At 39.3% G+C, this 27,801-nt stretch overlaps 2 protein-coding genes across 2 annotated transcripts; both read right to left on the bottom strand.

Annotated features, from left to right (window-relative positions):
• Positions 1-210: 210 nt before the first annotated feature.
• On the bottom strand, positions 211-8,047 carry LOC120298735 (protein NKG7-like). The gene is made up of 5 exons (XM_039322728.1): positions 7,920-8,047; positions 2,934-3,151; positions 2,685-2,837; positions 842-955; positions 211-388 (listed from the first exon to the last, which is right to left on the bottom strand). The coding sequence occupies exons 2-5, from the start codon at positions 3,100-3,102 to the stop codon at positions 342-344; spliced, it is 483 nt and encodes a 160-aa protein (XP_039178662.1). The 5' UTR covers positions 3,103-3,151; positions 7,920-8,047; the 3' UTR covers positions 211-341.
• Positions 8,048-10,596: 2,549 nt separating this feature from the next.
• On the bottom strand, positions 10,597-15,890 carry LOC120298686 (lens fiber membrane intrinsic protein-like). Its single transcript, XM_039322664.1, has 5 exons — positions 15,773-15,890; positions 14,386-14,603; positions 14,141-14,293; positions 11,513-11,626; positions 10,597-11,062 (listed from the first exon to the last, which is right to left on the bottom strand). The coding sequence occupies exons 2-5, from the start codon at positions 14,552-14,554 to the stop codon at positions 11,016-11,018; spliced, it is 483 nt and encodes a 160-aa protein (XP_039178598.1). The 5' UTR covers positions 14,555-14,603; positions 15,773-15,890; the 3' UTR covers positions 10,597-11,015.
• Positions 15,891-27,801: the final 11,911 nt, after the last annotated feature.

Raw genomic sequence — 27,801 nt, forward strand, 5'->3', positions numbered from 1 at the left:
AGAAATAGTTCACAGAGGAAGTATGCAGAAACAGCAAAGTGTTACAGTGTGGCAATAAAGGAAAACAGAGCAATAACCCACAGTGCTTCCCCCCTCCCCTCCAGGACCATGGCAGAACCCAGAAGTTTCAAAAACAAATCCGAATTTATCAAAGAAACAGTTACTGAGCTATTGAATTTTAAATTATCTGCTTTTATATTTGGAAGAAAATGTCTTTACTGATCTAATTTTATTACATCAAGATACAAAAGATAAAGAATAAAAAAAACCACATAACACTGTGCCCCAAGATTACCAGTGCAGTTTCACTGGTCATCTCCAAAGGCAGTATCATATTTCTCCTATCCTGATGTTGCTGTACTCTTATGCAACATATAAAGAAGAGAACCTGTCCAAAGAGAAAAAATAATGGATTAGCCACAGAGCAGAAGAAGTAGATTTCTTTAAAAAAAAAAACCAAGAATCTATGCAGTTTTGAACTCAACCTCATCTCTTTATTCATCTTCTTATGACCAAGCTCTAATCCTCAAAAGTCAATGTTCCAGAATAGATCTATTGGTCTTAATTGCATACAATCTTAATTGCATGCAATCTTTATGTCAGGTATATCAGGTAACAGAACTTCAAATATTTTTGGTCCCAAGCAAGCAAGCAAGCAAGCTGTAATACAGGATATGTGGATGTTTGGATGTTTAGATGTTGCTGATTCCTCTCCTGCCAGGGAAATGCACTTAGTTTCCAACCCAAAATGAAACAAATTTCACTGTTGTCAAAATATACAGAATGCATAAAGATGTATCTTTAAAAAAATCTCACCAGAGTATCCCAAAAAGATCCTTACCAGTTAGAAGGTACAATGGAAAAGAGGCCCAGCCCAAGCCAAAAGACCATCCATATCGGTTGGTGGAACCAATCTTTCCTGAGAAAATGGACATGGCAATCAGGATGCAGAAGCCTGGAAATCAAGGAAGAGGTAGAGGTAGAAACATTTCCTTCAGAAGTATGGAAGACACCAATGGGCTTTTCTGCTCTTATTACAAAGAAAGTGGCAACCTCTTGGGGTGCTTATTGCATTGAGATAGTACAAGTAGTTCATATTTGCGCCAAACTCAGAAACTGGCATAGAGAAGAGTGCGTTAATTTGTTTTTCCTTGAAGACATTTTGCTTCTCATCCAAGGAAAGAACTTTGTGTAACTTCCTGCATGAGAAGAGAAAAATCTTCAAGGAAAAACAAAGCCCAGTTGTCTTTTGAAAAGCATCTTTGGGTTAATTTGCCGATTTTGTTTTCTCGGTTTCACATTTTCCCATATATAGATAGTAATAGCACTTAGACTTATATACCTCTTCAAAGTGCTTTACAGCCCTCTCTAAGTGGTTTACAGAGTCAGCATTTTGCCCCAACAATCTGGGTCCTCATTTTACCGACTTCGGAAGGATGGAAGGCTGGCTCAACCTTGAGCCAGTGAGAATCGAACTGACGAACTGCTGGCAGCCGGCAGTCAGCAGAAGTAGCTGCAGTACTGCACTGCACCACCAGGACTCTCTTCTAACACTGAACTGCCTCATTTCCTGAAACAAAGGCTCTTCTCACAGTCACTCATGCTTTAGCCGTCTCTTCTCTGGGATAGTGTATACAGGGCCACACTTGAAGACAGCCTTGAAAGATGGACTGGGAACTAAAGTTAATCCATAAAGTGGCTTCGGTATGTCCACCTGACACCACCACTTCAAGAGCTGCAATGGTTGCCAGCTGGTTTCTGAGTGGAACTCAAGGTGCTGGTTTCCATCTATAAAGCCTTTCCTTAGTTGGTCCCTGGCTCTTTATGGGACTGTCTTTGTCCCATTGTCCCTGTCCATCCTGCAAAGTCTGACAAGGCAAGTGTGGTTCATCTCCTGTCAACTAAACAATGCCATCTTGGGAGATACTGGAGCCATGCCTTTTCTGCCCTTGGAAATGCCCACTAGGGCTGTAAAACACGTAAAACGTTATATAAGTCTTAAGAGCTGTTGCTATTTGAAACATCCTTAGGAAACATGAACTAAAATGAATTTCAAAAGCAGGCAGAATGTAGAATTAGGAATGACAGTATGGGTGGGGTTTTCTTTGAAATAACTTGATAAAGAGGAAGTATCAAATAGCAATTTCCTTACATGCAATAAAGTTGGCAATAGATGCAATCCAGCTCTTGAAGGTATTGCCAAGTCTGCATTACTAAAATGACAGCATGGGTGGGGTTGGTTTTTTTTAATAATTTGATAAAGAGGAAGTTTCAAATAGCATTAGCACTTGTACTTACATACTGCTTCACAGTGCTTTACAGCCCTCTCTAAGTAGTTTACAGAATCAGCATTTTGTTCCCAACAATCTGGGTCCTCATTTTACTGGCCTCAGAAGGATGGAAGGCTGAGTCAACCTTCATCCAGTGAGAACTGAACTGCTGGCAGTTGGCAGAATTGGCCTGCAATACTGCATTCTAACCACTGTGTCACCATAGTTCCTATAATAGTATAGTACTATACTATACTATACTATACTATACTATACTATACTATACTATACTATACTATACTATACACACACACACACACACACACACACACCATACTATAAATAGTTGTGATAGTGCTGAATTAAGTCACACAAAAAACACATCTGGGAAAAGATTATTGCAAAGATGCTTACCTGCCATAAAGCTGCCAATATATGCAATCCAGCCCATGGGGATACTGGTATTGCCAAGACTGCAGTTTTTATTCAGAGTGCAAAGCCCAACGAGAGAGGCAGCTCCAGCAATCATCCCCAGAAACATAAAGGTTCGGGTGGCATGTAAATAGGCTGTCAGGAGCCAATAAAGACACAAGGTTAGAATTCAAGATGGAGGTTCTTGTGCATTTCACAGGCTAGTGATGCATTTGGAATACTGAATCTTACCTGGCACAAATTCCACACCTAGTGAATGACATGTTCCGTGTTCACAAAATTTCCATAAACCAAGATTGTTGCTGGAATCCACTATCCAATAGTCTGAACTCAAAGCAGCGAGCAGGCACAGAAGACTGATGAAGCAAAAGAACATAGCACCAAAATGCAGGGCATTCATTGTACCGAATGTCTCTGGTCTGTCACTGGCCAAGAGGTCTGGGATGGAACTGGAGGACAACATTAAGTTTATGTTATTGATGTTCATTACTTTGATCATTTATAGTTACGCATCTTAATTACTTTGTATGCTAAGAATTTGGGGGTGATTTTAGTGCCATGATAAACTCCCTGGGAAAACTGAGAGTCTTTGACCCCGGAATAGACTTTCAAATTGATATCTGACTAGAGAGCATTACCAGAAAGAAGAATCCGTGTTCCATGATTAAATGTGTCTTCCACAAAACGTTTCTCTTTATGCTGTCAAAAACTATAGAGGTGGCACACAATTTTTTGCCAATGGGTGAGTATTTCACAATATATCATAGAATAAAACAATTGTCTCTCAGGGAGCATCCCAGTCTGAACTGACTTTGTCTTTCCACCAAGAGATGTTTCCACCCACATTCAGTCCTATATTTTCCTCAAATGAAGCTTTGCATACATTTTTGCAAATCAGAAAGGGACTCCACCAGGTTAATTCCAAGCAACAACAGCAGGAGTGCCTTCAAATGGTTTCTTGAGAGATGAGATTCAGATCTGATGAAACCAGATCTATTACCGGTATGGTGCTTTTACCTACTATCACTAATAATTTATTCAGGTCATTTGGTCATTTGATTTGGCAAGATTTGGCAAGGAAATTTAAAGTTGCTGAGAGTTATCACCAAAGATTCTCCAATGAGATTGATAGGTGGAACCTTGTCATCAGAACAATATTGTAACATGTCTTTGGCATTATCTAGATTCCCACTGCTACGCTTATGCATTAAAATGGCAGTGCCAGAACGAAATAAACAATGAAATGACTTCCAACCTGCATATTGAAAAGATCTCTGTCTTTGAAGGGGGGGTACAGAAATGTGAAAATAAATAAATAAACAAATAAAAAGGAACTCGGGAAAGGCTTCCCTTTGAAGAACACAGCAGGGATATTCTAGAGTGCTAGAATGTGAGAATGTCCCATGCCCCCTGGATGGGAGCCCGTCAGCTTTCTGCATCAGCCTATTGTTCTGCCGTTCACAGCATAACAGATGGATTAGGAACAGAAGAGTTGACGTTCTAGATCCCCATTTTGTTCTATTTAGTTTGCTACTTTGGATATGCAAAGCAATGTGGTTAATCCAAAGGAAACATCCACATCTTTCTTCCCTGTCACCCAGTATTTCCTGGTAGTTGGGATCAACCTTGCCTACATGACTGGGTCCTTGCAGATCATAGGAATAGTGAGACTTGATTGTGAATAAGCTGGAAGTGACTTACTTTAAGTCTCCCAAATTTTTCAGTGTTACAACTTTAGATTATTTCTAATTTAGTTTTATAGTCTGACTATTTTTCTCCCCCTAGATGTAGACCACCACCATTCTTCTAGGGGGGATGGGCACCAAAGAACCCCCCCCATCCACCCACCCTCTTGCTTTGATTTTGGACTATTTTTCCCCCAGGGAAACATTTTTTTTTTAAAGTAGAGCAGGAAAAAAAAATACTTTCACCCAGTTCAAACACATTGCTTAATTTTTTTAAAAGTTTTATTTATTTAAATTTATTTAAATTTAAATAATTATACAACAAAAACGTGTTGTCTGAGTATCTTATTCACTAATACAGATTAAATTCCTAATCTCTAAATGTTTTCTCTAGCCATTGATAAAATAGATCCCAAGTTTGAAAATATTCTGTTTCTTCTTTTTCTTTCAACCTTAAAGTAAGTCTGTCCATTTCCTCACAGTCTAATATTATTTTGATTATTTCTTCTTCTGGTGGTATTTCTTCATTCTTTCAATATTGTGCAAATATAATTCTTGCCACTGTTATCACATGTAGAATCAAATATGTACTTTGCTTATCAAGTTTTTCTGGCATTATACCTAATTTTAAAAAATCAGGCTTATAGTCTATGTGTTTCTCTAACATTTTTTCTAACCAAGTGTGGATTATTGTCCAATATCTCCTTGCTTTAACTCATGTCCACCACATACGATAATAATACCTGGTTTGTTTTTACATTTCCAACATTTCTCTGACATGTTTTTAAACATTTTTGCTAATCTTGTTGGTGGCAAATGCCATCTATAAAACATATTATATAAGTTTTCTTTGTATGAAGCTGACATTGTCAATTTATAGTTTCTTTCCCATAAACTTTGCCATTTTTCAAAATCTATATTATATCCAAAATTCTTTGCCCATACTATCATTGTCTCTTTTACTTGTTCATATTCCATTTTGAAGTTTAATAAGAAATTGTACATTTTTAATTAATTTTTGATCAGAAGTTAATAATGTCTGATCAAACATAGTCTGTTCTTTGTAAAATCCATACTGTTTAATATCTTTATCATATCTGACTTGCATTTGTAAATGTGACCACTGTGTTAAATCAATGCCCTGATTTTCCATCTCTTGCCTGGATTTTAAATTCCCTTCAGAATTTAGAATATCTTTGTATGTCCATATTTTATTGAGACTGATTAGACTTGGATGTACGAATGCTTCCAATGTTGAAAGCCATCTTGGAATTTTCAAATAAATTTTACATTTTATTTTTTCCCACGTTAATAAGAATATATTTCTAATGTAGTGGTTTTGGAAGTATTTATGTATATTTTTTTCCGTACCATAGAAAGGCATGCCAATCATGCTGCAGGTCATGTCCCTCCAGATAGAATAATCTTTTATTTCTAAGAGTTATCCATTCTTTTATCCATGTTAACTCTGATGCTTGATAATATAAAACCCAATCTGGCAAGCCAAAACCTCCATTTTCCTTGGCTTCTTGTAACTGTTTCAGTTAGCTGCTGTTTGATATATCCTCTTTATCAAGTTATTTCAAAGAAAACCCCACCCATACTGACATTCCTAATTCTATATTCTATGAAGAAAACAAGAAAGAAGATACGTCGCTCTAAAACTTTTGAGATACAAAAGCATATTTTGAGATACCAAAGCATATTTTAGAGGATTAGCCATAACTTACAAGGTGAAAAAGAACAAGGAAAAAAAACCAAGAACAAATGAAGCTAAAGGAAGAATTGTCAAAATTAGAACTACAAAGAGACCCACATAAGAAGACGCTTAAAAAAGAAATGGAGATAATAAAACACAAATTATATTTAATAGAAGAAATGGCCCAATAAATTAAAAGAGCAAAACAAACTTCTTTGAAAATGCTAATAAGCCGGGTAGATGGTTAACCTACAAACTGAAAAAAGAGAGAAAAAACAGATAAATAAATAGCAAGATGTGATAGGCGATCTACAATACCAAAATGATACGATATAAAAAAAATTAAAGAATTTTATGAGATACCTTATGATAAAAAAGAAATTACTCAGGAAAAAATAAGACAATATATAGAAAATGCTAACCTACCAAAGGTTCCAGAGAACTTTAAAAATATGTTAAATGAGGAAATAACAACGATGGAGCTGACAGAAGCTATAAAAAGACAAAAAACCAATGAGACATCAGGCCCAGATGGGCTACCCACAGAATTTTACAAAAGCCTACAAGATATACTAAGCCCATCAATGTAAGAAGTATGTAATGAAGTATCAGTAGAGGCCAAACTACCAAATACATGGATAGAAGCCAATATCACTTTAATATCAAAAGAAGACCCAGACTTGACTCAGGTAAAGAATTATAGACCAATATCGTTACTAAATGTGGACTACAAAATTTTTGCCTCAAAAATAGCAGAAAGACTGAAGAAATTATTGATTGAATTCATACCTCCAGACCAAAATGGATATTTACCAAAGAGAGAAATAAAGAACAACCTAAGAATGATTTTAGATCATCTTTTTAGATGCACAGAAATCTTTTGATAGTGTCAACTGGCAATTTATGGTACAACAATTAAACTATATGAAAACCTTATAAATATAATTAAAACAATTTATTATAGGCAAACGGCTAAATTAATAGCGAATGGAGATTTTACAGAGAATTTTAATATTAAAAAAGGCAGAGGATGAGGATGTCCACTATCTTCACTGTTATTTATTTTAACTCTGGAAGTGTTGAATAGAAATGTTAGAAGGACCCAGAAATTAAAGGTATGTAGATAAAAGATGAAAAATATAAATTACAAGCATTCGCGGATGATTTGGTATTTACTCTAGAAGATCCCTTGGAGAAAAGCCCTAAATTATTGACAAAGATTGAAGAATTTGGACAAGCAGGGTTGAAAATAAACAGAGTTAAAACTAAAGTGATAGTTAAAAATCTTACAGATAAACAAAAAAAATCAACTGTCAGAATAAACAGATCTTCAAATAATCCAGAAAGTTAAATACCTGGGGATACACTTAACAGCAAGGTGTGTGACATTAAAAGAAGATAATTATTAAAACAAATAAAATTAGATTTGGAAAGATGGAAAAATTTACAATTATTAATCTTGGGAAGAATAGCAATGGTGAAAATGACTATTTTACCAAAACTATTTTTCCTATTTCAAACAATAAAATTAGAGATATTTTTTTTTATGAGCTAAATGTATTAATTTTGAAATTTATCTGGCAAGGCAAAAAAGCCAGAATAAGACTGAAATTGCTACAAGAAGCAAAAGAAAACGGAGGATTTGGCTAGAAAAGCGGAATAGAGGGTAGAAATGGAAGTTGCATTACCACTAATGTTAAGTATGTGAACCCACAGAACACGTTGTTTATTAAGCACTAAAGATTTGTAACCATAAAAACTCAATAAAATATCTATAAAAAAAGAATAAAATTTGCCAACTCTTAAATGGTTAAAGAGATAAAGTAATACTACCTCACAGTTTATCATTTGTTTCTTGGTCTTCTTGCAGGTGATAACGCTCAAGAATGCTTGGGCTCCACTCCCAGTTAGACATAAGTATCACTTCTTTTATCCCCATAGTCTCCCCACCCATATAAGATTCGTTTCCTGTTCACTTTTTGTGTGGTTCCAATTTTAATATATGTGCTGCTGAAGGAAACATTTGACTTCCTTAACCCTTCGCTTTCTGAGACTTTCAAATGATTTCAGCATATCAGCAATGCAACAGCCACAGCAGTTTGAACCATTAACCATTTTAAATCATTTGAACCATAACACTAAGAATCTAGAAATACATTTTATTTATTTGTTAAGTTTATACGGGTAGACCTTAACCTATGACCGCAACTGAAAGCAGAATGTCTGTTCCTAAGCAAGGTGGCTGCTGAGTGAGTTATGCCCAATTTTACAACCCTTTTGCCACAGTTGTAATGTGAATCATACAGTTGCTAAGTGAATCCAGATCCCCCCATGGACTTCCCTTGTTGGAAGTCAATTGGGAGGATCGCAAATGGTGATCACGTGAATCTGGGATGCTGCAATCATCACCAGTTCGTGCCAGTTGCCAAGCATCCAAATTTTTACCCCCTGTTTGGCTACTGTGACAATGGTAAGGGCAAGGATCAGTCATAAGTCACTTTTTTCAGTGCCACTGTAACTTTCAACAGTCGTTCAATGAATGGCTGTAAGTTGAGGACTGCATGCATGCCTTTCATTCACTCAAAAAAACTCATTAAGAAGTCAATTCAATTCATTCTGAATCATTTTGTGTAGCTTTATGTTCTTAGTTAGGTTTTCTTTTTTAGATTGTCTTGTATCTAGGAGTGGATGCTTGTATTTCTCTGTCTTCTTTTCTTTTTCACCTCTAGCTATTACTGAAAAAGTGGTGACATCACAGCTAGAAAATAAAGCCAAGCTGGAGAGAAATTCCTCCTTTCCTAGACATGGACATACTAGATATCTTCTGATTGACCAAGGCCCAAACATCCCACTGAGTCGCTAATTCTGCTCTCTGCAAGCAAAGGCCAGGTGGTGACGTGCTTCCTTCCTAGAGCTGAGAGAAACTGAATGGCCCAAGATCGCCCAGCTGGCTTTTTGCTTAAGGTCAGACTAGAACTCACAGATCTCCTGGTTTCTAGTCTGATGGCTTAAGCACTACATCAAACTGGCTCTCCCGCCTTACATTTTATTGTAAATCATGAGCGGCATTTAGCTGGTCCTACATATTTTGCTCTGTGATCAAACAAAATTTTCTTTCGATCCATTTCCTTCTCCCTATTTATTAAGGTGACCAACTTTTTTACAATAAAAAGGAGGACACAAATAAATTGAAGAAAAAAAATACCGTAAATAAAAGAAACATTTTATTCATTGCAACAATAATACAGACAACTTGCATGTGCAAAGTTTGCCAGCCAGGTGTTTTGGGGCGCTCAGCAGCAATTCCTATTGGCTTTCGAAAGCCAATAGTGGGAGTAGCACAGCTCATGCAAAAGTTGAAAAAAAAACCATCAAAAAAAGGTGCAGGAACGCCGTTCTGAGTATTCTATGAGGGGGAAAAAAGCCCTGCAGATTAGTCTTCAAATATCAAAAAGGAGGACATGAAGGAGGACACTTTTTGAGGGAGGACAGAACTTACAAAAGGAGGACTGTCCTCTCTAAAGAAGGACGGTTGGTCAACTTATATTTATCTAAATATTGGCTATTGGATATATTTTATATTTAACAGCCTTCATTAATGATTATTGCAGTTTTAGCTGAGTTTATTATCAGAGGCTTAAATTCTGCGTTGGACTCACTAAGTTACAAATAGGTCCCTACCGGAACTCACTACAAATCAACAATTACTTAGTCCCCACTAATTTCAGTGGTGCTGAGGGGCAGCTAACTTAGTTGGCATCCAACTCCAACCAAGTTTCCCTTCTCCACTGAAATTCTCATGAAACACAGCAAATACTTTTGCCTTTTTTATTGAAGAATATATTTTGCACATGTTTTGAGATAAAAAAGTTCAGCCATTAGTGCAAGAACAATAGTAGAAAGTACTGTAGTTCAAATTGCATAAATTCTGTTGAATGGAACTATCGATTTTCTCCTCAAATATTTTCAGACCAAAGACTCAGTTGAAGAGCAGGTGAAAGAAGTCTTTGTTTATACAGACCTGAAATGCCATAGCCGGAGTGTGTATGCCAAGAGTTATATAATTCTTTAGATTTCCTTATCCAAGTTCTAAAGTAGAAAAACTCTGATTTCTAGGAAATCAAATATTAAAGTTGTGATATGGAACGGGGAAATCTGAGATGCGGGAAAGGTGATCTGGGGGTTTTATCCAGAGAATTCCCATTCTCCAACCTTGATCACCACTAGAGGAATTAAGGAAGGAAGGCATGCCAGGGAAATTCCATCCCATTTCTTTTGGCAGAAAGAAAATTAATTTTCCTTTTTCTTTTCCCTTTGGCAGAATGAAAATCAACTTTCCTGAAACAGTCATAAAGATTTGGTCATGATTGTCCCAAAGATGCTTTTTCAAAACTGGACTTTGTTTCTCCTTGAAGGCATTTCACTTCTCATCCAAAAGGTGACTGTGACTGAATGGTGGATTTATATTCCTTGCAGTCATCTGGTTGTTAGTACTCTTTCTGAAAGTCGTTGAGGCCACTTAGGGGTTTATCTGTGCTCTCTGGGTCACCTGAATAGTGCAAATGGGTGTGGACCCTCAGAGCACAGATCAATCAAAAAGCACCTTTGGTTTCCTGGAACAGGAAAGAAGGGAAAAGAGTAGAATTCCTGCTTCCTGGGATCTGCTTGCAGAAGTCTCCCAAAATTCTTAACATTTGCGAATCTGAATGGCCTTCAGAAAGAAACAATCTGAATATTTTAGAGAAAAATGGGACGGGGAGGGGCTGGAAATGTACAGCTGTTTTTCTAAAGTTAAACTAATTCTTCTGCCTTCATCCTTCATCTTATAAATTTGGTGCAGGGCAAATAATTCTGATTGGACATTCTCTGTGCCCCCAGATTACCAGTGCAGTTTCACTGGTCATCTCCAAAGGCAGCACCATATTTCTTCTATGCTGATGTTGCTGTACTCTTATGCAATCTATAAAGAAGAGAACCTGTCCAAAGAGAAAAAAATAACAGATTAGCCACACAGCAAATGAAGTAGAATTTTTTTTAAAAAAAACCCAAGAATCTATGGAGCTTTGAACTCAACCTCATCTCTTTATTCATCTCCTTATAACCAAGCTCTAATCCTCAAAAGTCAATGATCCGGAATAGATCTATCACTCTTAATTACATACAATCTTAACTACGTGCAGTCTTTATGTCAGGTATATCAGGTAGCCAAACTTCAAATATTTTTGATCCCAAGCAAGCAAGCAAGTTGTAATACAGGATATGTGGATGTTTGGATGTTTAGATGTTGCTGATTCCTCCCCTGCCAGGGAAATATGCCTAGTTTCCAACCCAAAATGAAACAAATTTCACTGCTATCAAAATATACAGAATGCATAAAGATGTACCTTAAAAAAAATCTCACCAGAGTATCCAAAAAAGATCCTTACCGGTTAGAATGTACAATGGAAAAGAGGCCCAGCCTAAGCCGAAAGACCATCCATATTGGTTGGTGGAACCAAATGTTCCTGAGAAAATGGACATGGCAATCATGACGCAGAAGCCTGGAAATCAAGGAAGAGGTAGAGATAGAAACATTTCCTTCAGAAGTATGGAAGACACCAATGGGCTTTTCTGCTCTCATTACAAAGAAGGCGGCAACCTCTTGGGGTGCTTATTGCATTGAGATAGTCCAAGCATTTCATATTTGCTCCAAACTCAGAAACTGGCATAGAGAAGAGTGCGTTTATCTGCCAAATGTCTGTGGAAGTTCTCAGTCATCCAGGTCATGGTTGTCTCAAAAGTGATTTTTTCAAAAGCCAACTAGACTTTCTTTGTTTTTCCTTGAAGATGTTTCTCTTCTCATGTAAGAAGCTTTATGTATCTTCTTGCATGAGAAGAGAAACATCTTCAAGGAAAAACAAAGCCCAGTTGCCTTTTGAAAGTGTTGTGTGCTGGGCCTGATGAGGCAACTCAGCAGGCCCAGAAATGTTGCAAACGGTCCCGGGCAACCTAAAAGCTGCCCGGGACCAGACTGGCTGGTGCCAGAGTGATGCGCATGCGCAAGGCGCAAAGAAAAGGGTTTCCCTATTGGCTGGACTGCCTGGGGGTTGGAAGACTATAAAAGGCCTGCATGACTGTATGCAGAGTTGAGTGAAGTTAAGGAGCAAATAAAGAAGTTAGTTTACAACATGTATCATGCTTCAATGCCTCGAACCGCGAAACATTAAAAAAAGCATCTTTGGGTTACTTTGCCAATTGTTTTTTCTCGGTTTCACATTTTTTCATTTATACATAGCAATAGCACTTAGACTTATATACCGCTTCACAGGGCTTTACAGCCCTCTCTAAGCAGTTTACAGAGTCAGCATTTTGCCCCCAACAATCTGGGTCCTCATCTTTGGAAGGATGGAAGACTGGCTCAACCTTGAGCCGTTGAGAATCAACTGACAAACTTCTGGCAGATGGCGGTTGGCAGAAGTAGCTGCAGTACTGCACTGCACCACCAGGGCTCTCTTCCAACACTGAACTGCCTGCTTTCCTGAAACAAAAGGCTCTTCTCACAGTCACTCATGCTTTAGCCGTCTCTTGTCTGGGATAGTGTATACAGGGCCATACTTGAAGACACCCTTGAAAGATGCACTGGGAACTAAAGTTAGTCCATAAAGTGGCTTTGGTATGTCCACCTGACACCACCACTTCAATAGCTGCAATGGTTGCCAGTTGGTTTCTGAGTGGAACTCAAGGTGCTGGTTTCCATCTATAAAGCCTTTCCTTATTTGGTCCCTGGCTCTTTATGGGACTGTCTTTGTCCCATTGTCCCTGTCCATCCTGCAAAGTCTGACAAGGCAGGTATGGTTCATCTCCCATCAACTAAACAATGCTGTCTTGGGAGATACTGGAGCCATGCCTTTTCTGCCCTTGGATATGCCCACTAGGCCTGAGGTTCATTGGCTGCAGTCATGCTGTTTATTTAAAAAAAACTGGTTTCAAAGCAGTCCAGAGGATGGGGTAATCCTGTCTGATTGATGACAGAAAGTTGGGGTTTTTTTTATAAATCACTTGAGAAAGAGAAAGAGTTCTTTTAAAACTGCTTAGAGAGGGCTGTAAAACACTGTGAAGCGGTATATTAGTCTTAAGTACTGTTGCTATTTGAAACTTCCTCAGGAAACTTGAACCAAAATGAATTTCAAAAGCAGGCAGAATGTAGAATTAGGAATGACAGTATGGGTGGGGTTTTCTTTGAAATAACTTGATAAAGAGGAAGTATCAAATAGCAATTTCCTTACCTGCAATAAAGTTGGCAATAGATGTAAAGTGGGAAAGAAATAGAATAACATAGAATAAAGAAGAATAAAGTAGAATAATAATAATAATAATGGAAAATCACTAAAAGCAAAAATCATGTGTCTGCATAATTTCTGAAAGAAAGCTGTGTTAGCCAAAAGCTGTATTAACAGTACGTGAATGACCTAATGCATATTTAGAAACATTGTATAAAAGTAAAAACTGCCTTCATTGTATTCCCATGAGAAATGGACCTAACGTGTGAGAAACTATCTGAATGTTACACAAAGTAGACTCCATATACAATGTAAGATTCCATCTATGCTTTATAGAAACCTATAAAGCTTTAGTTTAGACCCGCCCCCTTGTTCAGAAATTTGCTGATTGTTAAATCACTTCTGAACCTTTTGTGCAAAAATAAACCTCTCTTTCACCCTTGAAATTCGTAAAAGTCCTTTATTTTTTTAAGGCTTTTATTTTTCCACAAGAGAGGCAATCCAGCTCTTGAAGTTATTGCCAAGTCTGTGTTGCTAAAATGACAGTATGGGTGGGGTTGTTGTTGTTGTTTTAAATAATTTCATAAAGAGGAAGATTCAAATAGCATTAGCACTTATACTTACATACTGCTTCACAGTGCTTTACAGCCCTCTCTAAGCAGTTTACAGAATCAGCATTTTGCCCCTAACAATCTGGGTCCTCATTTTACTGACCTCAGAAGGATGGAAGGCTGAGTCAACCTTCAGCCGGTCACGCAAAAAAACATATCTGAGGAAAGACTCTTACCTGCTTACCTGCAATAAAGCTGCCATTATATGCGATCCAGCCTGTGGAGATACTGGTATTGCCAAAACTGCATTTTTCATTCAGCATGCAAAGCCCAACGAGAGAGACAGCTCCAGAGATCATCCCCAGAAACATAAAGGTTCGGGTGGCATGTAAATAGGCTGTCAGGAGCCAATGAAGACACAAGGTAAGAATTCAAGATGTTCTTGTGCATTTCACAGGCTAGTGATGCATTTGGAATACTGAATCTTACCTGACACTGATTTCACACCTAGTAAGTAACATGTTCCGTGATCACAATATTTCCATAGACCAAGCTGTTTGTTGGAATCCACTATCCAATAGTCTGAACCCAAAGCAGCGAGTAGGAACAGAAGGCTGATGAAGGAAAAGAACGTAGCAGCAAAATGCAGGGCATTCATTGTACCAAATGTCTCTGGTCTGTCACTGGCCAAGAGGTCTGGGATGGAACTGGAGGACAAAATTAAGTCTATGTTATTGATGTTCATTACTTTGATCATTTATAGTTACGCATCTTAATTAGGGTGTGAAGGGTGTCTCTGCCCCAGATGCATGTCTTTAGCCAGAACTGAACCTATTAGATCTTCTTGGCTGTAGGTTCCTAACAAATAATTTGTCCATTAGGAAGTTTCTTAAGATAAAACACGTGTTAATATAATCAGTGAGAAGTCCCTGGATGGGGGTGGCAATTGCCTTCCTTGAAATCTGGGCCAGCTCTGAGTTCAGAAAGCGTTGTCTTGCTTGGATGTCCACCTTGGACCATTTGCATCTTACTGTTCTTCCTTTCTTCAAAGTTAGCTAGTAACTTTGGCATGTAACTCTTAGCCCCACATCACCTCATATCGTTTTTGGATTTCAAAGAGTTGTTAACAGAAACTCTGGCTGTCAGATTCAGTAGCTCATTTTCTTTTGCACCCTTCCTTTTATATTCAATTTTAGCACATTTAGCACATTTTCCATTCAAAACCCCAGCATGCTTTCATTTAAACTGATGAGCGACCGAATTTATCAGAAAGGAGTGAACATTTGAAGAAGCCGAACATCTTAAAGAAGATCTCAGCTTTATGATTTCTCAAGGAGTCTTGAGCTAATAAAATCAAGTCACTATTAATCTCATTGATCATAAAACAAATAGTATTTAGAAGTATTCTTCAGCAAGCAGAAAAAGATGCAACTTTCCCCACACTCTTTTTTTTATTATTAAAAGTTTTACAAATTACAATATAAACCCACCCATCCCCTCCCTCCCTCCCTCCCCCACTTCCCAGAGCTGATTACAGGGTAACAAATAAACAAACATACTCTAGCTAACATAAACCAACTAAACTATCAATCAAAACCATAATACACTTTAACTCCTTCTCAAAACAAATATTAACAAATTAAGACAAAAATAATAATACCATTAATACTATTAATAATTATCTAAAATCTATTCAAAAACAAGATAATACTTTAGCAAGCAGAAAAAGATGCAACTTTCCCCACACTCTTACGTGAATGAGTCTAGTGTAAAATATTGATTTCATAAGCTTACGACTAGATCCCTTCAGTACTTCATAAAGAATAAATTCTGCCAATGCTTAAATGATGAAAGAAGTAAAGAAATACTATCTCACCAGCTGTGAATCCGTTCCTTAACCTTCCTTCAGGTGATAATTCCCTGAAATAGAGCTCAAGAATGCTTGAGCTCCACTCCCAAATACTCCCAAATACACATTACTTCCTTTAAAATTTAAGGCACACCTTATGGGATTTGCTTCCTGCTGAATTTCTTAATCTTTGGCTCTCTGGGATCTTAAAAGAATTGCAACACATCAGCCAATGCAACAATCACTGCAGTTTGAATCATTAAATTTAGCATCTAGAAATACATTGGATGAAACTAGAAATAACACAAAGGAGATAAAAGAACAATTTTCTAATCTAAATCTACAAACTCAGAACATGATTAGAAAGAAGGAATTAACAACACAGATAATAGAAGAAAAACTAGAGCAACCAGATCCCAAGATGGAGGACTTAAAAGAATGAATTGATCGACAGATCAAGACAACTGAAGAATTAGAAGATGGAGTGATAATATTGAAAATGGAAAAGGCCTCTTACAAATCAAGAATTCAGAATATATTTGAGGAAAAGGAAGAAGAATTGATATATTTGGAAGATAGAGCTGTTAGGACGATTGTGGGAAATGGGAGAAGGCAAATAGGTGGGCATGGAATGCTACAAGTCCATCAGATGGTTGAAGAAGAAAAAATGGCTTTGGAAGAATATCTGAAGAACAATGATGAAGATGCACTGAAATTAGTATATCAGGAAGGCTTACTGACTACTGGAGAGACCAAACTGGCCTACAAGAAAGACCAAATGAAGAACAGAATAGAGGCATGGGAAGACAAAGCACTACATGGCCAATACATTAAAAAAATAGCTGGGAAAGCAGATAATAACAAGACCTGGCAATGGCTAAGAGCAGGAAAATTGAAGAAAGAGACCGAGGGACTAATTCTGGCTGCACAAGACCAAGCCTTAAGGACAAATGCATACAAAGTCAAAATTGAGAAGACAGCAACAGACAGTAAGTGCCGCCTATGCAAAGAAGCTGAAGAAACAGTGGACCACCTGGTAAGCTGTTGCAAGAAGATTGCACAGACTGACTACAAGCAGCGGCATGACAAAGTAGCAACAATGATGCATTGGAAGATCTGCAAAAAATATCATTTGCCTGTAAGCAAAAACTGGTGGGATCATAAAATAGAGAAAGTCATAGAAAATGATAAAATTAAACTGCTCTGGGACTTCAGAATTCAAACAGACAAGCACCTGCAACATAACACCCCAGACTTAACAATTGTCGATAAGAAAGACAAAAAAGTCTGGATAGTAGACGTGGCAGTGCCTGGAGACAGCAGAATAGATGACAAAGAACTGGAGAAGATAACAAAATGCAAAGACCTACAAATAGAAATAGAAAGACTGTGGCAAAAGCAAGCAAGGGTAGTACCAATAGTCATAGGCTCCTTGGGTGCAATCCCAAAACAACTGGAGCACCACTTGAACACCATTGGCATTGACAAATTCGCTATTAGTCAATTGCAAAAGGCGGCCTTATTAGGAACTGCTTCCATCCTGCGACGATATCTGTAATACCATCAAACATCCACATCTGCCTATCCCAGGTCCTGGGTAAGGACTCGATAGGTAGACAAAATGCCAAATCCAGTCTGAACATCTAGCTGACTGTGCGATGATCAATAATAATAAAGTTGGAAGGGACCTTGGAGGTCATCAAGTCCAACCCCCTGCTCTGGCAGGAAACCCTACACCAGTGGTTCTCAACCTTTCTAATGCCGCGACCCCCAACTGGTCATAAGTCAAGGACTACTCAACCGGTCGTAAGTCGAGGACTACTCAACTGGTGCAGCACCGTTTGCAGAATGGGACTTTTGGCGGGCTCAGCAGGGCAGAGACAGCCTGGACAATTCCTATTGGCTTTTGAAAGCCAATAGAATTAGACTCTATTCAAGAGAGTCTATTCTATTGGCTTTCAAAAGCCAATAGAATAAAAGGGAGTAGCACAGCTAAGGAAAAGGGGAAAAAAATGGCGGACTGCATTGTTTGGCGACCCCCGTGAAATGGTCATTGGACCCCAAATTGGGTCCCGACCCACAGGTTGAGAACCACTGCCCTACACCATTTTGGACAAATGGCTGTCCAGTCTTTTCTTAAAAACTTCCAGCGTTGGAGCATTCACCGCTTCTGGAGGCAGGTTGTTCCACTGGTGAATTGTTCTAACTGTCAGGAAGTTTCTCCTTTGTTCTAGGTTGCTTCTCTCCTTGATTAGTTTTCATCCGTTGCTTCTTATCCTGCCCTCAGACGCTTTGGAGAATAGCTTGACTCCCTCTTCTTTCTTATCCCAAACAATATACACAAAAACAGAGGAAAAATTACTTGATGATTCAAAGGCCCTGACTGGGAAAGTTAGCTGGCAAAAGAAGAAAGCTAGAGTAAGACTGAAGAAAATAAAGGTTCTGATCCACTAGATGGGATACTACATTATTAATTAGATGGTTGAACATGGTGGAGAATAGGTAATTGTAAGAAATTGAAGTATTACTATAACTAGAAATATAAGATTTGTAATTAGAATATTAGACCTTGGTATGAGAAGGGAATCAGGAAAACACTATGAAGTTTAAATAAGGGAAACTTTTGGTTAACTAAATATAATTTACTCTGAAATTACAAACAATATAGACATTTTGAATACTGATGGGAAATTAAAATTTTAAAAAAGCAAAAACAGGACATTGATTGACTATATGGATGTTAAGTGCAAATGCAATTAAGATATGTACTGGTTAGAAAAGTTATTTAAAACTGACACTATTGATAAATGTAACAAAGATGTTTATATTTAGCTGATAATAACAAGAATTGTATTTACATAGCATGGAAAAATAGGTATTACTGGAAGAAGAGAGGAAACATTTTGATGGTGTAATATTGGATTTAGACTAAAGATGTTAATATTGCTGAATTAGTAATGCATCCAGACAAAAGGTTGCTTATAAAATATTTGACTGTAAAACCAGAAAATTAATAAAATATTTATATAAAAAAAGAATGCTTGAGCTCCACTCCTAAATACTATATAACAATGATGGCGAACCTTTTAGAGACCGAGTGCCCAAACTGCAACCCAAAACCTATTTATTTATCACCGGGTGCCAGGTGGGTGTGGCCCATTGGGTGGGTGTGGCTGTGGTGGTCATGGCAGACTGGGTGGGTGTGGCCAAGGTGGGCATGGTCACCTCAATGTTGCTCATGAGGAGGGATGCCTGTGGGGGCCGGGCAGGATTGGGGGAGATACAGGGGGTCTCTGGCTGGTGGGGCAGTGGGCAGGAGGCTCATCCTGTGGGGTGAGGCGAGGCAAGGCGAGGCAGGGCTGGGGTGCCATTGTCACAGGGCAAGGAGAGGCAAGGGCCGGGGCGGCTGCTGCCTGACACCATTGGCCCCCGCACACAGAGGCCAGTGAGCGCATGGGGGTCGACAGTGTCTGTCAGCAGCCACAGCCTGCTGGCCCCTCGACCGGCGCACTCTGGGGCTCCACAGCCCGCCACCAGCAGTTCAGAGAAGCTGCCTCTGAGCTGGACAGATGGCCGACAGCTGAGGAGGTGATGCAGTGGGTCGTGCCCGGGAAAAGGAGAGCATGTGAGGCCAGTAGGGATGGGATGAGGGGGGAGGGAAACCAGCCATGCTGGGATGCATCCAGCCACGTGGGACCTTGGTGAGTTACCAGGCAGCTGGTTGAAGAGGGATGGTTGCCATCTCTGGGAACTCCCAGTAATGCAATCACCGCTTTACTTATCGTAAACTGACTGGACATTGACCACCTCAGAAATTGGGTTGCAATGAATAATAAGCTCGAGAAAACAAAATCGCTTATTATAATCTTGAATTTCTTTGGAACAAAAGGCATTGGTGAAGCATTTTGTTTGAAGGTTGGTGATGTCCTGATTCAGGTCTCTTAAAAGTCTCCAGTCAATCTGAACCTAGAAACAACTTAATTAAATTTCACGGTAAGCCTTAGAATCTGATCCCTCCCTTATTATTAGAACTGTTCAATTCAACAGTAAAGAGATCCATTGCTTTTCAGTCTGATGTTTTAACCAAGCATAACCAAAGGGAAACACACTGTGTCATTGAACTCAGCATTTGTTAGAAAGAAGTGGGGCAGGTGGGGGGGGGAGAGAGAGACTTTTCTCAATCCACATGCTCATTCAGCAACTTTATTCCTGACAGAATACAGAGGAGGGGAACAGAAGATGAAATATGCAATAACCAGTAGCCCACTTTTGTAGAAGGCACAGAAGTTACCATTCAGATACTAGTGATACTTAACTAAAGATAGAGGGGAAAACATGTCACTGAAGTAGCCCCCTTCTCCAGATACCCAGATTGCGTTTGTTCTTACACAACTTTAACTACAGAGGAGTGGGATGGATTGAGTTGGCTCTCAACCTCCCCCCCCACACACACACATACACGCCAACCTCCCCTACACACACACACATACACACACGTCAGCCCTTCTGTGTGTCTCTATATTTAAAATCTTGTAGCGATGAATCCATTTTATGTACTGGATGAAGTGAGCGTTACTTGCAAAAAGATATGCCTAATACATTGGGCAAGTTTTGAAAGTACACTTCATATTTCTTAACTAATGTGGCCTTTATTTGTGAAACTCAGCTAGGAAGTTTCTCTGATGATGAGAAATGAGAGCTGAGCCAAAGTTTCATCTTCCCAGTTTATTGTGGCAAACCTGGCTAGTCTATTTCCCCCCCCCCCGCCCCCTTTAATCTTACAAGGTCAGATCAGCCCTAGAAAGGGGCCCTAGATCACCAATACTGCTTGAGGGTCAGAGTGCCTGGGGTCAGGTGGGGGGGGAGTGAAATCACGCCTATCTAATACTAGAAAATGTCCATATTTAATCTCAAGAGAATGAGGAAGGGTCTCAAAAAATCTCCAGAATGGCTGTTTGGGTCTAGCTCCTCTGCCAATAACTATTAAAAGTCAAGATAATATGTAGTAAAAAGATTTAATTATCGAATGATCCGGATCTTTATCCACAGAGTCTGATAACACAGTAGCTCGAAAATCTTTTAATCAAGAGAGAAATCAGAAGCGTGCTTGTACCGCCAATGCAAAACGAAAGTTAAACCACTTTTATGAACAGTTTCTCTTGAGGGAGTGCAGGAAGTCTGTACTTTGTGATTTATAGAGGACCATGTTTCCTGGTTTCACCCAGAAACAGTTACACAACATCACAGGTGTCCTCTCCAAATTATTGCACACCCAAAAGAAGAGTAGACCATGTGACCTTCCTTAAAACAGCTCTTTTATTCACCCACCCACCCACCCTTAGACAGAAGAACAGAACATTTTATTAATGTTATTCCATAACTTCTTGGTGTGCCTTCAACACCTTTCCTTGAGGATAACAAGGATTAAAACAGTTGCTGCAGCAAAATGGTTGCAGAGGTAGACTTAAACCAGTGGTTCTCAACCTTTCTAATGCCGTGACCCCATAATACAGTTCCCCGTGTTGTGGTGACCCCCAAGTGGGTGTGGCCACTAATAAGAGAGAGTAGGACAGCTAGGGAAAAGGGAAAAAATGGCGGACAGCGTGGTTTGGCGACCCCCGTGAAATGGTCGTTTGACCCCAAATGGGGTCCCGACCCACAGGTTGAGAACCACTGACTTAAACCATTATACATAGCTTTGTTCAGACACAATTCTATAAATGCCCCTTGTCTCTCATGCATATCTAATACATAAGAAGTTAGATATGGACTGCTGGTTAGATGTGACCGCTTGCAAGACAGGGGGAAGGAAAAACGTGATTAGCTAAAGACCTGTTGAAATGAAAACTAAATCCTTTAAAATAGTGGCCCCTGTTCCATTAAACAATGTTATGGGGTATTTTAAATTGTCAGTCTTTGATTTAGCTCAGCTTAGTTAGAGAACAGACAGAAAAGTTCGTAGGACATACTTAGTATATTTTCAAATGAGGTGCAGGAAATATTGTAAGTGTGACAGTGTGACCTCATTCCTAGTATGAGGCTATGTTTCATCTAGGCAAGACAACCAAAGGGGGGGGGGGAGCAGGAATCATAACAGGAGCTCAACTGAGATCTCCTTGGTGACTATCATGGCTAGTTGGACAGGATCACTGGAAAAGGATTCGATGCGTCTTCATCAGTAAAGCACCTGATGGGAAAAGAGAAAGAAGTTAATTCCAGACTAAGCTGAGACTCATCCAAACTAGCTCTAATTGTTTACAAAGAGTAAAGTTCCCATACTGAGGATGTAACTCCCTACACACACACAACTCTGGAGGCACCCCTGTTGCTAGCATTCATCCCATTGTGACATTTAGATAGAACGCAAACTTGCTTCCAGCAGAAATCCAGGGATTCCTTTACATCCCTGCTCAGGTACTGAACACAGAATTTGTTTGCTGCTAAAATATTTGCTTTGGTTGCTAAGTTGTTTTCTCATTATTATTCAGCTTTTACTAAATGAATACCTAGTATATATATTGGTGCTTCTGTACTCCTTTCACTCCTGGTTGAATTCTTGGCTGATTTTTTTTAGAAGCCTGTTCACATGTTTATTTTATTCCAGCTGTATGTTTTTGTTTTAAAATATGCTGGCTTTCATTTCTTTTTGTTTGTTTTATCTATATCTATGTCTACTGTATATCTATATCTATATCTCATCATCCATATCCATCCACCCATCTATCTATCTATCTATCTATCTATCTATCTATCTATCTATCTATCTATCTATCTAACATCATCATCTAGGATTTTGCATTGTTCCTTTTTGTTTGTTTTATCTACAGTATATCTATATCTATATCTACATCTATCCATATCCATATCCATATCCATATCCATATCCATATCCATATCCATATCCATATCCATATCCATATCCATATCCATCCATCCATCCATCCATCCATCCATCCATCCATCCATCCATCTATCTATCTATCTATCTATCTATCTATCTATCTATCTATCTATCTATCTATCTAACATCATCATCTAGGTTTTTGCATCTGTCTTTTTTTGGCCTGTTTCATTTTAAACAGGGGTCTTCAAACTTGGCCCTTTTATGACTTGTGAACTTCAACTCCCAGAATTCCTCAGCCAGGCATGCTGGCTAAGGAATTCTGGGAGTTGAAGTCCACAAGTCATAAAAGAGCCAAGTTTGAAGACCTCTGTTTTAAACCAATTGTATGGTGCCTGAAGTTCTTATCTTAGAAAAAGAATGTTCACTTCTAAGACAGTTGTAATTCATCTTCCTCCCTGCAATAGTTAAATTCTTTATTCTTTAGTATCAGTTCTCTGTATGGTCTGTTTTTCTTTGGTGGACATTCTCTCTAAGCAGTTGGCCATCAAGATGAGCCCCATCGGATGCCATGGCTCACCTGTTATGATGAACATTGGAATGCAAGCCCAGGCCAAGCTGTAGGAGGGCCCAAAGATAATTAAATGTTGTGTATAAGGCCTGCTGTTCTTGTATATATATGTGAATATGCACATGCCAAGTAAGAAGAGAGTACCTAGGGCCAAATAAGAGGAGGAGAGAGAAAAAAGAGGAAATCAGTTTGCTTCAAAAGAACATTATATATACTATTTGTTTCCTTCTTAGTTTAAAAACATGGGCATGTCTGCCCAGCTCAACCAATTCTGGCTGGCTGATAGCAAGCTTGATAAAACCTAACCAAAAGGACAGAAAATCATAGTACATAAGTTGATAAGCAAAAAGAAAATGGTGGTCCAAACAGAAGTGATATCATCCTTCAACTGGGGTGCCAATATATCAAATCTCAAAGTCTCAGAGGAACCAACGTGCCTTCCATTCATAAGAACAAAACAATAGTCCTGCCAGATCAGGGCAAGGCTCATCGAGGTCCAACATCACCATGACCAACCAGGGTCAACCAGATGCTTGTGAGGGACTTAGAAGCAGGACATGAAGGTAAGTCTTTCTCCTGCCCTTGTTCCCCCGCAATAACCTTTGAAGGTATGCTGTTTCCTTATGAGGGGCAAATGACATGGACTTTGCAATTTGTTAGCTAACATAGTTACCTTATATTTTACTTTGTATTTTAAACATAATTACTTTATATTTTGATTTGACTAACTTTTCCCTCTTTTAAAATGGTGATAAGGTTTTATAAAAACCATTAGACTGGAATGTAGGGAAACTTCCTATCCTATGGCTGTATGGATTGAATATGTAGATAGCCTTTAACACCCTTAAACTGAAAAAATAAAGTTACAGAAGGATGGCTGGATGCTATTTCCTGATAAGAACAAGTTTCTTAGCGTCAACTGGCATTTGGTTATTTAACTTCAAACAACCTTTGTGATTGATTTACTGTGAAAAGAAGGGGTTCCTTTTATCATATCCAACCAACTTTCCTCTTCCATATTTTCTTTGTTAATTATAAAAGGGGATGTAAGCTAAGGATCGGTGTTCCCTCTTTGAATGAGAGGAATCCCTTTTGTCTGAATATTCTGATAAATTGTAATAAAATAATCATCATGTCTCATTTGTCTCACTGGAAAATATGCATGCCGTGGTAGGAGCCTAAAAAGAGCCATATTTTGGCCTTCACTTCTGGAGGTCACACTGAGCTTCAGTGTTACTCCAGGTTGGGAACAGCTTGCCTTCAAATACCATCTCAAGAATAATACCTCATGACTTCACCCAATCTACTTCGTAAGGTTGTCCAAATTAGCAGCTATCACCATGCACAGGCTCATGAAGTGCCATGTGAACAAGAGTTTCCTATGGCACATTCTAAATCACTTTTACCTCAGCTTTACAATGGGGTATTCTTCAAGAGAGAAGGATGGGCCTGCCAATATGGTAAAATAAAAATGGAGGAGCCACAAGCATTGTTACCTGCTGTGATGCTGAAGATAGAGGACAGCAAGACCAGGGAGACTGAGCTGACTTGGGTACGAATGAAAGAGAAAGAGACACAGCACCAAGCCAGGAAGCCACAGATTGTTCCGAGCACCAGAAAAGTCCTGGTAGTGTGGACAAACCATGCTGGGAGCCGAGGAGAAAGAGGAGAGGAAAAGCATTAGGCAGTGATGGATGGACAAAGATGGATGGACTCTCTTTAGCCCCCCAAACAGGTTACATTTTGCCATCAGTAAAAACTCCAGAGAAATATGTTAGCTGTGAAGCTACGTACGTGTTGTATCTTTGTGGTGTTTCTAGCAGGTTGTATTCTTGTTAGCTCTTTTCGCAAAATTGATTTCATGGCAAATTATAACAGCAAAAAATAACAATGAAAACTCCATGCACATTCCATTAAAATTGTGCATTTAACTCTTAAATACTTAACAAAACTCAAATATCCACACATCTACCTATAGTCAGTAAATAAAAGAAAAAAAAATCCAAGCATATTGGCTCAGAATGAGCTCTGAATATCTAGATTTTTTATTAATATGAAGGAGAAATCAAAACATATCACTAAACTCCTCAAAATAACGATAGTCTCCTGCATTGCTAATGTATAAAAACATTTTCTGCAGGGCCTTGCCTCGTGGCGAATCTATAAGCCACTGCAGATATAGAACAGATGTAGCATAAATGCATTCATAGGTGTACATATGATGGAAATGGGACCTTGAGAGAATTTGAACCTGAGAGATTCATTGCATAATATTCAACGTGGGAAGTCTTACCTAGGTTAATTGGATAAAAGTCACAATTTGGATCTAAGCAAATACTCCAGAGACCCCCATGGAGCAGACCATGAGGCGTACTTTCTGTCACCCAGTAAGGGGTGAACAAGGCTATCAGCATCAACATTAGACTCGCAGTGCAGAAAATCAGGCTGCTGAACCAGAGTGGTTGCATCAAGAAACGAAAGTTAGTCTGAGAATACACCGATATAGTTGAGATAGTCCTAGGAAAGAAGAGAAGTGAGTCATTATCCACATTTGTGGTGGCACATGAGGTTAGAACAGCCTCACATTTGAGCCCCTTTGTTGCCGCAGAGTGGGTGCGTTTCCATCCTATGGTTCAGCTGAGATGTATTTGAATATTAATAGCTCGGCTTGGTAGATGGGCTGTTGGTTTGATCTCTGAGCTTGGAGAGTTGGTTGCAAACATTTCATCTCCATTTGGGGGGTGGGGGGGACATCTTTAGTGCACTTTGAATTGTTCTCATCTGTCAGAGCACTGGCCTTTAAATACCTTTTTGTGGGATGGAAATTGGTGTGGGTGTTATTTGTCCGGATGTTTCTGCTCCAGCTCCTGCCAACTCAGCAGTTCAAAAGCAGGTAATCCCAATGTAAATGGGTATCACTTTGGTAGGCAACTTCATGAAGATGCCAAAGGAGCCCCCAACTGGACATCACTCGGGCAACAGTGATATCACTGTCAAATGCTTTCGCCTCAGAAGCACTCTGGTGCTTCCAACATGGAAGTATTGATATCCACATTTGTTGTGAAAAAGAAGCTACAGAGCAAAAGATATAGCCAATGGAGGTGGACCAAAGCCTGTCCCTGGAATTTGTAGAGTACTTCTCAGTGGGTGAAAAGAGAAACAGGGGTCTCCCTATTCCAGAAAAAAGAATAGGAAGAGGAAGTCACCAATAATTTTTAGGTGCCCAATGGGGGTCTCTCCCACCACACTTGCTTTCCATTACTTAAATAAAGACTTCCAACCTACAAAGACTCTGTTTCTTCTTCTGTTTCCTTTCAGTTCTATATTTCAAAGTGGTAATTTTGAGGATTGGAGAACTAATTTCAATAGGGCCCCTTACAAGGGGATATGCAGAATGCTGTAAGAGTACTAAATGATTAAGTCACAGAAGATCCCATTAAAAAGGAGGTCGTAATATAGCAGTCTTGAGTGTAGCTAGTAAGAATCTGCTCCAGCTAGCAATGGATGGTTGCAGACATTTGTGACATTTGAAGAGCTAGATTTTCTTTGTAGAGAGAAAAATCTTCCTTTTTTATCAAAAAACCTCTTGAACAAAGGGAAAGATGAGATAGGAAGTTCCCTTTGTCATTTATAAAATGGAGTTGCTATTGTTTCTAAAGTAAAAGCCTAGCACAGTGATGGTGAATCTTTTAGAGACCGAGTGCCCAAACTGCAACCCAAAACCCACTTATTTATCGCAAAGTGCCAGGGCCGCCTCAGCATTGTGATGCCCTCGGGGGGGGGGGGGGCAGGGAGATGCCTCTGAGTGCTGCCTCTGGCACGCAAAAACTGGGGGCACAGAAATGGGCCACTGTGCTGCAAGGTGCAAAAATGGCCACTGCTGCACTGCAGGGTGCAGATACAAGGTGCTGCACCACGCAAGAATGGGGCAGGGCTAGTGAGTATCATGCAGGCACTAGCCCCGCCCCATTTGCAGCGCGTGTGTGCTTGCGGCCCCGTGTCTGCCTGCATGCATGTAAAATGCTTCCTCCTCCCTTTTCTTCCAGTCCACCAATCGGCAATGGTTGGTGACCTCTGTTCTACCACCTCTACTCAACCTTGCTAGTTGGCCGCTTCGTCTCCTTTGTGCTGAGCAGGGCTCCTGGTCCAGGTGATGGTGGTGGCCTGACGACCTGCTACCAGTGCTGGTGGCACGCGTGCCAACAGAGAGGGCTCTTAGTGCCACCTCCGGCACGCGTGCCATAGGTTCACCACCACTGGCCTAGCATATGTGCTAAATTCTAAAATTGTTAGATAGAAATTCTATCTAAAATTCTAAACTGTTAGATAGGCAGATAACAGCTAAATGTCAGTTTGAAACACAAAGATAAAATAGAGCTTAGGCTAGCGAAAAGCAGGATGTGGCTAAAATGTTAAAACAGACGGCACAGATGCAACAGGGGCTTCCTAGAAAAGGGGAAGCAGGTACCATATAAGGTAGATGCTTTTGATAGAATGCTGTGTCAAAGAAGGGGGCAAATTTGTGTAAGGGAATAAAAAGCTGGTGTACGCTTCATTCTAGGTCCACCTTGTGTGCACCCATTCACAAATATGTGAATAAGTTCTTTGCTGCTTTCAAGTTATTGTTCTGATAGTTCCATCTGC

Source organism: Crotalus tigris, unplaced genomic scaffold (assembly GCF_016545835.1).
Source record: "Crotalus tigris isolate CLP2741 ecotype Arizona unplaced genomic scaffold, ASM1654583v1 scf7180000024119.3904262, whole genome shotgun sequence".
Classification (NCBI taxonomy): Eukaryota; Metazoa; Chordata; class Lepidosauria; order Squamata; family Viperidae; genus Crotalus; species Crotalus tigris.

What these genes read in the sequence shown, in the direction of transcription:
- LOC120298735 (XM_039322728.1), bottom strand. Translation starts at nt 3,102, where the DNA reads ATGAATGCCCTGCATTTTGGTGCTATGTTCTTTTGCTTCATCAGTCTT. An exon ending in TATTGGCAGCTTTATGGCAG is followed by an intron (nt 956 to 2,684) that starts GTAAGCATCTTT and finishes CTTGATTTCCAG; the next exon opens with GCTTCTGCATCCTGATTGCC. An exon ending in TCCATTGTACCTTCTAACTG is followed by an intron (nt 389 to 841) that starts GTAAGGATCTTT and finishes CTCTTTGGACAG; the next exon opens with GTTCTCTTCTTTATATGTTG.
- LOC120298686 (XM_039322664.1), bottom strand. Translation starts at nt 14,554, where the DNA reads ATGAATGCCCTGCATTTTGCTGCTACGTTCTTTTCCTTCATCAGCCTT. An exon ending in TAATGGCAGCTTTATTGCAG is followed by an intron (nt 11,627 to 14,140) that starts GTAAGCAGGTAA and finishes CTTGATTTCCAG; the next exon opens with GCTTCTGCGTCATGATTGCC. An exon ending in TCCATTGTACATTCTAACCG is followed by an intron (nt 11,063 to 11,512) that starts GTAAGGATCTTT and finishes CTCTTTGGACAG; the next exon opens with GTTCTCTTCTTTATAGATTG.